This window comes from Capricornis sumatraensis, chromosome 3, assembly GCF_032405125.1.
Source record: "Capricornis sumatraensis isolate serow.1 chromosome 3, serow.2, whole genome shotgun sequence".
Classification (NCBI taxonomy): domain Eukaryota; kingdom Metazoa; phylum Chordata; class Mammalia; order Artiodactyla; family Bovidae; genus Capricornis; species Capricornis sumatraensis.
In genome coordinates, this window is record NC_091071.1 from 151,754,162 (window position 1) to 151,767,056 (window position 12,895).

Consider the following 12,895-nt stretch of genomic DNA (forward strand, 5'->3'; position numbering starts at 1 on the left):
CACCAGGCTTGCTCCTTTGCACTTGCTATTCTCTCTGCCCGGAGCACTACAGTTCAGATCTTGGTGTGGCCCACTCCTTATTAATTTCAAACATCACCTTCCTGGAGAGTGGCTTCTTCTCAGTAGTAGCCCCCTCTCCTATTCTCCCTCCACCCCATCTCTTTCTGTGCCATTATCTGTTTTGTTTTCTTCAAGTGTTCATTGCTATCTGAAATTCTCTTGTTTGTTTAGTTATTATGTCTTCCCACAAAAATACAAACTCCTTGAAAGCACAGACTCTTTTTGTCTACTACCACTGTATCTCTGGCAACAGTGCTTGGCATACTGCAGACAATAAACCTTGTTCAAGGAATGAAGAATATTGATCACCTCTCATTTTATAACTTAGATACATTACATGCTCTTAAAAAAAAAATCTCAGGACTTCCCTGGTGGTCCAGTGGTTAAGGCTTCCGCTTCCAGTGCAGGGGGTGGGGGTTCAATCCCTGATCCAGGAACTAAGATCCCATATGCCTCACGGCCAAAAAAACAAAACATAAAACAGAAACAATATTGTAACAAATTAAATAAGACTTTAAAAATCATCCATATTAAAAAAACCTTTAAAAAAATAAGTCTCTTTATTCTTGTTTTATATGAGACCCCTCCCCCTGCCTGCCTTGAAGAGAATGTTCTTTGCAGAATTAGTGTTGTTAAGGTTGACTTTGAGATGCCTAACTTCAAAGACCAGTTGGGAGAAGTTGGAGTGCTAGCAGGACACTCTGGGGCACAGTGGGCCCCAAATCCTTCCAGCTGGATAATAATTCCAGAGTTCTATGGCTTCGTGGATCAACCCAGTGTAGACTGGGCTTTCTCACCTTTGAAGTGTTGGTTGGTTGTGTCTTCTCTCCAGGGATCCTGGCCTTTTAGTTCCAGGTAGGAGAGAGAAGCAGAGAAGGCGATAGCACCCCACTCCAGTACTCTTGCCTGGAAAATCCCATGGATAGAGGAGCCTGGTGGGCTGCAGTCCATGGGGTTGCGAAGAGTCGGATATGACTGAGCAACTTCACTTTCACTTTTCACTTTCATTCATTGGAGAAGGAAATGGCCCACTCCAGTGTTCTTGCTTGGAGAATCTCAGGGATGGGGGAGCCTGGTGGGCTGTCATCTATGGGGTCGCACAGAGTCGGACACGACTGAAGTGACTTAGCAGCAGCAGCAGCAGCAGCAGCAGCAGCAGCAGCAGACCAGAGAAGACCTCAGTTCATGGCCCAAACCAGGGTTAACCATATTAATATTCTGGGTCACACCCTGGTATTCTAGGATGAAAAGGGCTCTGATAAAGCCCCACCCTCAAGATAATTCTTTCACCATTTGCCATACTGACTGAAGATTCACATTAGAAACTACTTCTTGGAGAGGGTTGCTATTAATAGACAAGATTCTTTTATTTGCTAAATTTGACATTCCTATTCCTGGTCACAGCGCTGGCTGGAAGTATGGCTGGAGAGAGGCAACATGGTTTCAAGGCAGCATTAGGGACCATTTGAGGTTAGTGGTCATGCATTTGAAGTTAGATCAGTCAATATAGTTCTGGGGTTTTCTACAGCCACTGTTTAGCGGGTCAGTGCAGGCAGAATTGGTGAACAAATGGATTTAACCAGAATTGTGGTTTGGTCAGTCAAGGAAACTGAAGCTAGACGGAGACAAGGCAGTTGAGGAGTATGCAAGGGAATGATCACCACTGACCACAGAATTTAAAATAAAAACACAGGAGAGGATGAGGAACATCAAAAACTCTGCCATGTGGAAATGGGAGAGGCACAGATCCTGAGTCCCAGAGGAACCGTAATTCTGCCCCTAATTAACTCCCTCGTGCCAAGAGGCAGCAATTTCCTTTTATTCCTCAGGGAGTAGAGGCCTTCCCTTGCCTACCACACACAAAGCTGTTGAGGGACTCAAAGGAGATAAGGGCGTGTGGGGTGGGGGGGCTGAGGCTGCCTTGAGAACAACAAAGCAGGATACAAATGGGAGAGAGTAACATTTTTATTTCATAATTTTGTCCCAGGCCATATGGTGACTACTTCTGCGGGAAATAAGGCCAGACTAGACAAGCAAAGACTTGCATTAGAACAGGGAGAGACTGTGAGGAATAGCCTTGAAACCCTGCTCAGTATCTTGCCTTGCCTGTGGACAACAGCCAATTCTGGACTAAGCACATGTATCTTGTTTAATCTCACAGTATACCACCTCTCCCCAGTCTACAGATGAGAAAACTGAGGCAAAAGAAGTTAAGTGTGTGCTAAGTCACTTCAATCATGTCTGACTCTTTGTGACCCTGTGGACCATAGCCAACCAGGTTCCTCTGTCCATGGGATTTTCTAGGCAAGAATACTGGAGTGGGCTGCCATTTCCTTCTCCAGGGGATCTTCCTGACCTGGGGATCAAACTCATGTCTCTTACATCTCCTGGAGATGGGGCTAACCTGAGCTCTAGTTTCTGCTGTTCTCTAATATTCTGAATTTCTACTCAGAAAGGCCCAAGTTGATCTCCTGCCCTAGGTAACTCATTGTTTCTGGTCCACTGCAGACTTTTCTTAGCCCCGCCCACTCCTCTTCCAGTCCTCACCAACCCTGGGGGGTTGGGAGGGGTGGGGGGTGGTGCTGGAGCTCAGACAGCTTAATTTCTAAATCCTCTCCCACCTGTGAGGGCCAGGCTGAAGCACCAGGGGTTGTATGACTGAGCAACAGACACCGTGTACCCAGAGACCTGGATACCTGTGTGGGGCTACGTGTGGGGCTACCAGTGGGCCCCTCCTCTTCAGGCACCTCCTCCCCTGCCTGGGCCCAGGCCCAGCGCCTGCCTGCTGCCCGGTAACCAAGTCAACAGACCTGCCCTCCTGGGGCCGTTTCTAACAACATTCCCCCCCACTGAGAGCAGACCAGAGAGTATAAGGAGGCCAGCAGGCTGTATCCCTCACAGATCTGTCCCCAGCCTCGGTCTTGCAGCAGACAGACAGACGACCCCAGCTAGTCCCAGCCAGGCAGCATGGTAAGCAGAGATGGGGGCTGAGGACGCAAATGAGGGCCCCTTGTGTCCAGGGGTTCATGGGCTATAGTGTGGAGGCAGGTGAGGTAGGGGAAAGGGAAAGAGACTTGCAGATGGCAGTGTGGCCCCCCAAATGTGCTAGTATGTGGGGGCCTGTTCAGGGGGTGGAGAGGGACAGGTGATGGTAACTAGGACCTGGGTAAGAGCCTGAGCAGCTGCTGAAGGGCTTTGAATTTAGGGGTAGGGAGAATGGGGTGAGCAGGACACAAGTAGAAAGTGCAGGCAATTTCCTGTAAACCTGGGCCCCTACTGGCCTCTGGTTCCAGCTCCCAGCTATAAGGACCCATCCTCCTAGGCTGTCCTTTCCCTGTGCCTTGATCTGATCCTCATTTCAGCTATGTACCAGGAGGGAGAGAAAGAAGGGGTGGGAGGGTGCTATGGGGGGGTGGGGCTTATTTGATATCTGTTACGAAAACCTGCCTCCCAGGCAGGACAGAAGAGCAGTTAGAAGTGTGGTTGGAGCCAGGCTGTCCCTTCTCTGAATATTCCTAGTTTTGCTCATGACCTTGAGCAAGTTGTTTGACTCCTCTGAGAGTCAGTAAAATAGGGTAATAAAAATACCTACCTAAGGGGGCCGTTATGAAGATTAAATGAGATAGTGTGTGAACCGCTTGGCACAGTGCCTGGCACCTAATCAGCGCTTAACACATGGAACTAAGCACCCAAATGACAAAGCCTGCAGAGTAGGAAATTATACTATTTTCACCGACAAGGAAAGGCAGTGGGAGAAGCCGCCTTGAAGCAACTCTGTCCACGTCCCAGAGGGATAGGGGTTTGAGGCCAAGTCTGTGTGACTCCAGGGCCTGGGTTCTGTGCCCACACCCAGAGTGAGGGGCATTGTTTCCAGAGTCTCAGGCATTCTCCATGTCAGACATGCCTTGCATGGGCCCTCAGCTGTGGAGGCCAGGTCAGTGTCTGGCTCTGTGCATGGGACCTGGGCAGGCTCTGAGATACAGCAGCAGGCGCCGGCCCTGCTGGGTGATTGGTGAGCTGAGTCAGCCCTTCCTCATGGACCTGGGGATTTCTGGAGTCCTTTGACCCTGAACCCCTCCCAGCTTAATTCATTATTTTCTCTTTTTAAATTTTTCTTTCTTTCTTTCTTTTTGTCTGTGCTGGGTCTTTGTTGCTATGTAAGCTTTCTCTGGGTGTGGCAAGCGAGGGCTATTCTCTAGCCACGGGGCGTGGGCTTCTTGTCACGGTAGCTTCTCTTGTTGCGGAGCGCAGGCTCTAGGGCGCTCGGGCTTCAGTAGTTATAGGTCGAGGGCTCAATAGTTGCGGCTCCCAGGCTCTAGAGCACAGGCTCAGTAGTTGTGGCACATGGGCTGAGTTGCTCTGCAGCATGTGGGATCTTCCCGGATCAGGGATCGAACGTGTGTCTCCTGCGTTGGCAGGCAGGTTCTTTACCACTAAGCCACCAGGGAAGTCCCTGTGACTTTCTCTTACTATGACCCCGGGGTTGGGTGATGGGGGAATGGATAAGGGGATCCAATAGAAATATGGCCTGACCTAGTCTGTGTTGTGCAGTGAGCCAGGCAACTTGCATTCTTTCATCTGCAGAGTAATTCTAGGAAGGGGTTCTTATTATTGTCATTTCTCAGGGAAGATGCCTTCAGAGTATTGAAGACTCTTGCTTGAGGCAAGTGGGGAAGTAATGGGGCTGGGATACAGATGTTCTCTGTATTAATCCCAGTCATCCAAAGAAATCACAAGAAGTTAAGGCCCTTGTGTCATATTTACAAAGTCAGAGAAGTGTTCAATTTGTGGAGAAAGCATCCTCTTTTAAAAAATTCTGAAATATTTCAGATATGCAAAAAGGTATAAAGGATAATATGATGAACACCTGCTACCCAGCTTAAGCAAGAGAACACTCTGATTGTATTCACTTCCCTCCTCTACCAAACAAAACCATTATTCCAAATTGGGTGTTAATATTTCCTTTGCTTTTTTTATTTTTGTAACACATTCCAAGAATATATAGCAAACATAAAAATGTATCTGTAGATGATGCATACAAGTTGAAGATTTCCATAAACAGTAACGTCATGATTCCTCTTAATTTGCTTTTTTTCTGGGGTTTTGGGGTAAGATTCTTTCTTGTATTCACCCACGCCCACTTTTGAATCATTCTTTATCCACTTTCTCCTGTTGAGGGCCTTCTAATTGGCTTCTGTCGCTGCTGTGACTGTTCCTGCACTTGTTTTCTTGTGTACCTGTGTGAGAATTTCTCTAGAGCAAGAGCATCTTCAGCTTTTCTGCTATTGCCAAATCACGTTCCAAGACAGATGCAGCACTTTGGGCTTCTAGCAGCAGTGTGAGAATTCTCATGTCTCCACAACTGCCACATGATTAAGCCTTAAAGCTTGGGGAAATTTGGTGGGTGTGCTTGAGTTTTCTGTTTTTCTTTTTTTTTATGGCCATACAATGGGACTGGCAGGAACTTAGTTCCCCATCACGGACTGAACCCTGACCCTCATCAGTGAAAGTACAGAGTCCTAATTACCGGATGGCCAGGGAATTCCTTCATTTTGTTTTTAAGGTCTGTCATAAACACTTCTCAAGGGGAGCAGGAAGAAACACTCTGGGATCCCACTTCCCACACTGTCACATATCTTAATCATATGAAAGTCTCCTTTCCTAGACAGTGAGCTTCTTAAGCACAGGGACCAGGTGTTAAGTGTTATGAATTTCCAGCATCTGCACAAGGTCAGGCACATAATGGAGGCTCAATACAAGATGAAGCAAGTGAGTCAAGTCTCTCTGATGCTCATGGGGCTCCCCAGAGCAGAGACCTTTCTCTTTTCTAGGACCAAGCAGGTTACCCTAGTCCTGCTTCATGAGCAGTTCTTTGACCACCAGCCTTGAACCATGTGAGGAAGAACTTTCTTCCCAGACTCTCTTTGCTCCAGAACCACACACACCCAAGAGGAAAGAACAGCACACACACATCCATTCCAGGCCCTTGTTGCCCTTCTTCACTGGCATTTCTGACTGTAAAGTGAATCCAGAGTTCTTTCTGCTCTTATAAACCTCATCCTTGTTTCTCAGCCCTGAAACCTCACTTGGTTCTTGCTTTCCTTATTAATGGACGCTACTTTCTTTCTAGACGTGAGTGGGTTGACTATTGTGCTCTGGCAGACTCTTCTGAGCCCCTCAATGTTCCTTAAATGCTTAGTCACTGAGAAGGACTCTATAATTTTAGAAATGGTCACATCTTCTGCTTCCCCTGCGGGTTTTATCCCCACCCCACATCCCCCGGGAGATGGGGGCAGGGCACAGAGAGCAAAGTCTAGGAACTTCTGCTCTCAGCTGGAGAACCACTCAAGGAAGGAAGGCAGGAATCGTGTCCAGACATGATACCCTTCTCTCTGCCCTTTGCCCACTCAGCGTGAGTGCATCTCAGTCCACGTGGGGCAGGCCGGCGTGCAGATTGGCAATGCCTGCTGGGAGCTCTACTGCTTGGAACATGGGATCCAACCAGATGGGCAGATGCCCAGTGACAAGACCATCGGGGGAGGGGACGACTCCTTCAACACCTTCTTTAGTGAAACTGGGGCTGGAAAACATGTGCCCCGGGCGGTGTTTGTGGATCTGGAGCCCACTGTGATCGGTGAGTGATGATCAGGCCCTGTCACGCCTTGCCCCAGGTACCCCGTCAAGTCCTTCTCCATAACTGGAGAGCCCTGGAGTTCCAGTTCCCAGTTGCTGCAGCCAATCAGAACTCCAGATCTCCAATCACTCAGCTCCAGAGTCTCAAGGTCACTACACATCCCTTTCCTTTTTATTGACGTACCCTTAAAGCCAAGAGCAATAGCAACTGCCTGAATGGGCCTGGTGACCCCACCCCTTCTGTGTACCCTGGGGCTCTGGGAGCCAGGCTGCAAGGGGCGGGGCACCTAAAATTCTGTCCATTGCAGATGAGGTTCGGACGGGCACATACCGCCAGCTCTTCCATCCAGAGCAGCTCATCACTGGCAAAGAGGATGCTGCCAATAACTATGCCCGAGGCCACTACACCATTGGAAAAGAGCTCATTGACCTGGTGCTGGACCGGATTCGGAAGCTGGTGAGAGAAGAGTTGAGGGCTGGGGAAGGGGAATTTGCATTCCTGTCATGAAGTGATCTGGAGGGCAGATAAGGAAGGGCAGCTTCCATCCTTGGGAGAGTCTCCCAGACAAGAATTAAACACACAGAATCAGGACTAGTGAGGAGGGGAGGCAAAGGGTGGGTTCCACCCCAGAGCTGGGTGTCTCCTTTATCTACTACAGTAACTGGCCCGATGCTGTGCAGAGTGGCCACCAGTCGATAGGCTGCCTGGCCAAGCTATGAACGCCCATACGCAGTCCCAGATTGTCAGCCTGTATTGTAGGGATGTGGACAGAAGGCCCTGTGAAAAACAGGGATCCAAACAACACCAGCCCAAGGCTCTCTGATCAACTTGGGCCTTCAGCAAGGATGTGACCAGGTTTCTGGGTTATTGATCTCAGTAAAGAAGCCCTCCAGAGACATCAGAAGTTAGATCGGGAGGTGGGCGTGGGTAGGAAACCAGGTGGAATTGGAAAGTTATGATAATAAATGACTGTTGGCACAAGAATCAAGAAAAATGTCTGTGGAAGGTCTCGGGAGGCTTGAGAGAGGAGGAAGGCAAGGAGAGGAGAGTGGGACCGCCATATCAGAGCCTATCCTTTGCCCTTGGAAAAGTCTTCCAAGGGTTTTATGAAACTTTTGGGGAAATCGCAAACAGCACAAGCTGGTTCTCTGCTGTTGGTCAGCAGTGCTTCAGAGCTCACATTTCTCTTTGCTCTAGGCTGACCAGTGCACGGGACTCCAAGGGTTCCTCATCTTCCACAGCTTTGGAGGGGGCACTGGCTCTGGCTTCACCTCACTGCTGATGGAGCGGCTCTCTGTCGACTATGGCAAGAAATCCAAGCTGGAGTTCTCCATCTACCCAGCCCCCCAGGTGTCCACGGCGGTGGTGGAGCCCTACAACTCCATCCTGACCACTCACACCACCCTGGAGCACTCAGATTGTGCCTTCATGGTGGACAACGAGGCCATCTATGACATCTGTCGCCGCAACCTGGACATCGAGCGCCCGACTTACACCAACCTCAACCGCCTCATCGGCCAGATCGTCTCCTCCATCACAGCCTCCCTGCGCTTTGACGGCGCCCTCAACGTGGACCTGACCGAGTTCCAGACCAACCTGGTGCCCTACCCTCGCATCCACTTCCCCCTGGCCACCTATGCACCAGTCATCTCTGCAGAGAAGGCCTACCACGAGCAGCTGTCGGTGGCAGAGATCACCAACGCCTGCTTCGAGCCTGCCAACCAGATGGTGAAGTGTGATCCCCGCCATGGCAAGTACATGGCCTGCTGCCTGCTGTACCGTGGAGACGTGGTACCCAAGGACGTCAACGCCGCCATCGCTACCATCAAGACCAAGCGTACCATCCAGTTTGTGGACTGGTGCCCCACGGGCTTCAAGGTCGGTATCAATTACCAGCCCCCCACTGTGGTGCCCGGGGGAGACCTGGCCAAGGTGCAGCGTGCCGTGTGCATGCTGAGCAACACGACCGCCATCGCTGAGGCCTGGGCCCGCCTGGACCACAAGTTCGACCTGATGTATGCTAAGAGGGCATTTGTGCACTGGTACGTGGGCGAGGGCATGGAAGAGGGTGAGTTCTCCGAGGCCCGGGAGGATATGGCTGCCCTGGAGAAGGATTATGAGGAGGTGGGCATGGATAGTGTGGAGGGGGAGGGAGAAGAGGAAGAGGGGGACGAATACTAGCAGAATCCTTTGTGTCTGTCCTAAATAAAGTGCTGTGGCCTCATTGTCTCCCAGATGTCTTTTTCTCTTGGGAAAACCACCGGGGGTGGGTTCCTTCATAAGAAATAAGAAGGCTAGTATCTTAGCCTGGGTTCCCCAGAAAGCAGATCTGACTTCAGATTTCATTCCAGGGAGCAGAATGAAGGCTGATGTGGGTAAAGCAGAGAAGGAGGAAGAATTCATCCTGGAGAGGATGTAGCGGGATAAATGGCATCTTAGAACCATTCCTTGGGAGACTGGGCAGGAGAGGAGGTGAGGGTGGGGAATTTCTATACTGGCTCCATTCTTGCCTTGGTTAAACCTTCCCCACATGAAGCATTAACTCGCCTGTACTTCCAGGTCGCACACACTTGGGCGGAAGGGCAACAGGGAAGATCTGGGGGCAGGAGGCGAGGCGCTGTTAAGTTGTGAACCTGGTCTGAGCCACACAGGGCTGCAACAAGAGCCTGGTCAAGGCCAGGAGATTTGACATGGTGTCTGATGGAGCTGGTGCTCACTAGCGCCACTCCTGTCCTTTTCAGGCAGGGGGTTTGAGTGAAGAGAGGTAGAGTCCAAAAGCTGGCATTGAGACAGAATGGTGGCATAGCGGCAGCAACCGTGGAGCAATGGCTGGGGGTCAAGGGGGAGCCTACCCCCAGGAAATCACCATCTCGCTCACCACTTTTCGATAAAGACAAACAACCTGTCTTCAAACCTATGCCACAAGCACAACTTCCAACCGGACGACGGCCCCAAAATCCTTGTGTGTAGATTTTCTGTAATGCTTTCTGGGGTGGAGGGATGGTTTGACTACTGAAGGTCTAGAACAAGGGCAATCCCCACCCCTACTGCAGCCCCAGAGATACAGTGCCTAGTGTTGTCCTTGGCACTGTCCTCCCTGCAGCCTCCCTTTCCCAGGCTTGGATGCTGGCAAGGAAATCCCAAAGTCAGCAAAGCCAGGAAGCTGCTATCACCCTTAGGGCTGGAAGAGTCAAGGTATGAGATGATGATGCCAGAGCTTTGGAGCTGAGATCACCAGGTGACATCTGGAGCCACAGTAGAGCTACCCAGAGGGAGCAGGAGCGGGGAGGAGGGAGGGGTGTTTGTCAGGGTCTTCCCTGGTGGACTTAGACGGTAAAGAATCCACCTGCAATGCAGGAGACACGGGTTTGATCCCTGGGTCAGGAAGATACCCTGAAGAAGGGAATGGCTACCCACTCCAGTATTCTTGCCTGGAGAATTCCATGGACAGAGGAGCCTGGCGGGCTACAATCCCTGGGGTTGCAAACAGTAGGACTGCTGCTGCTGCTGCTGCTGCTAAGTCACTTCAGTCGTGTCTGACTCTGTGCGACCCCATAGACCATGACTGAGCAAATAACACTATACTATACCAGAGCCATGCAGGAGACACAGCATCACCTGAGTTACTTTCTGATTTTGAGAGAAAGAGAAATAAACTGGCTTCGCCTTTCCTTACACCCTCAATCTCCAGCCAGTGGTTCCCACTGGGTGAACGGAGACACACACTAGTTGGTAAGAGAGGACCTAGGGAAAAGGAGGTGCAGCCTGTGAGATACAAACCGGGGCAGGAAAGGTGGGTGATTCCAGAATGAGGTGAATAAAACACTTACCTCCACACACCTGCACCTGGGCCTAGCCCAGGAGGCCACTCAGGTAAAACTGGAAAGGGAGTGACTCCTCCCCTTCCCCATATGGTCCCCCTCACCTGTCCCTGTCACTCTTGTCTCTTGTCTCAATAATTATTTTGTAATTAGAGGATGGAGTGGTGGCACCACGATGGTGAGAAGTTTAGAGGAGAAAACAGGCACACCCAGCCCAACAGTTTCCTCCCTCTATTTTGCAATGATTTTCTCAGAGACAGAAAGGATTCTCAGTGCCTCTCGGAGGATTTCAGCTGACAGGTAAACTCTGTCCTGGGAAGACAGAGGCCTGCAATTGTGTGTATACTTGTGCGACGGGCTTCGGAGAATCATTTAATTATTCTGAAATCCATTTTGGCTGAATAGCTAGCTCAGCTATATCCTCCAATCTGCTTTTATTGATTATTTTTCTCCTCTAAAAGGGCTGAATTTCAAATCTCTATCCTGTGTCTTTCTATCAACTGGATTCAAACTTGGGGAGGGAAGAGGGGTTATTTGAGGAGCTTTTAAAACCCAAGAAAAATTGTTGTTGTTTATTAAGCACCTACTATATATTAGGCCCCACATTCATACTATCTTCTTGATTTTTTTAATTAATGAATTTTTATTGGCCATCCCTCAAGGCTGATGGGATCTTAGTTCCCTGACCAGGGATTGAACCTGTGCCCCTGCAGTAGAAGCATGGAATTCTAACCATGGGATCACCAAGGAATGCCCAATGCTACCTTCTTTAATCCTGCTGCTGCTGCTGCTAAGTCACTTCAGTCATGTCCGACTCTGTGTGACCCCATAGACAGCAGCCCACCAGGCTCCCCTATCCCTGGGATTCTCCAGGCAAGAACACTGGAGTGGGTTGCCATTTCCTTCTCCAATGCATGAAAGTGAAAAGTGAGTGAAGCCGCTCAGTTGTGTCCGACTCTTCTCGACCCCATGGACTGCAGCCTACCAGGCTCCTCCGTCCATGGGATTCTCCAGGCAAGAGTACTGGAGTGGGATGCCATTGCCTTCTGAGGTAAATATAATTATTGTACCCACTGGACTGGAAGGTCCATGGGAACAAGGCCTATTCTTCTCTCAGGATCCAGAATGCCGCCTGACACATATTAGATTCTCAGATCTGTTTAATGAACGCCTCTTTTATAGATGTGGTGACACAGGCTTGGAGAAGTCACGTGACTTGCACAAGGCTACTCAGCGAGGAAGTGGAGGAGCAGGGACTGAAACCTGGGTCAGTCTGGCCAAAACTGCTGCCTCCTCTTCCTCGGTGTTCTCTCCTCCCGCCTGCAATAGATCGGGGCACCCCTCCAGACGTCACCTCGTCTAGACCTGCCAGGTCCCCGGTGCCCAGACAGTGACTCAGTTGCCTCGAAGGCAGGGAGGGGGTGACGCTTGACACTCCCTTGGCCAGGCACTGTGGGAGAGGGCTAGGGGGCGCCGGTGCAGGGACTCAGCTTCCAGGGCTGAACAAGGGCCAAGGCGTCTCTGGGGCCAAGCTTCAAAAGCTTTCCAATAGGTGAGGAAAGGCCCTGAGAAAGGTGAGGTCTTCACCTGGCAACATGGCTGGGCATCCACAGAAGTGGCCAGGCTCCCCTCCTGATGGCTGTACCAGCCAGCCCACTCTGGGTAGTTGGAGGATCACCTCCTCTCGGATCTGGTGAGGCCTCCCAGTTAGTAAGTCTGTGGGCAAGCTCTGGCAGGCTTAGGTTGGGCTGGGTGTGGGTGTGGGTGGGGGAGGTGGCAACCCAGATCTCCATGGGGTAGCTGGGAGTGCCCATCTAGCCCGGCTCCTGAGGACTCCCTCAGTGTAGGGGAATGCTTTCATCCCCGAGGCTTCTAAAGCCAGGGTACAATTACCTCCTGCAGGCAGACACAAGAGACAGAGCCCCAACTTTGGATTCCACCCAATACATTTCCTCCCTTACCTCTGATGTGTCAGGAACATGCCTGCCTCCAAAGTTGCATTCCCTTCTAGCCTCCCTCCCCTTCTTGCCTGTTGCCATTCCTTCCAGTTTAGGCCACGGTCACCCAGGACCTGTCCAGCTCTGAGGCCTCTCCTTCCTCTACAGCCTCTCTCTTCTGTCTCTATTGCTCAGGTGATACTTGGCATGCATTGCCTTGCAGCGTAGCACTCAGCTCCTTTCTGATATCCCATTTCCCCAACTAGATTTTAAAAGATTACATGCGTATTTGACCAGTTATTATGTACACACACTTCAGAATTCAAAAGGTACCAAAGAGATTGACAAACAGCAAACATAAGTCCCCTTCATTTAGTCCCCTCTTGGCAGCCATCATTGTTCATGTTTTTTGTTATTATAGTATTTCCTTCCAGACTGCTGAA

General features: G+C 50.4%; 1 protein-coding gene across 1 annotated transcript; it reads left to right on the forward strand.

The window, feature by feature from the left end:
• The first annotated feature begins 2,939 nt into the window (after positions 1-2,939).
• LOC138075469 (tubulin alpha-1D chain) lies at positions 2,940-8,875 on the forward strand. Its single transcript, XM_068967269.1, has 4 exons — positions 2,940-3,030; positions 6,472-6,694; positions 7,002-7,150; positions 7,892-8,875. Exons 1-4 carry the CDS (start codon positions 3,028-3,030, stop codon positions 8,873-8,875), a joined length of 1,359 nt encoding a protein of 452 aa, XP_068823370.1. The 5' UTR covers positions 2,940-3,027.
• Positions 8,876-12,895: the final 4,020 nt, after the last annotated feature.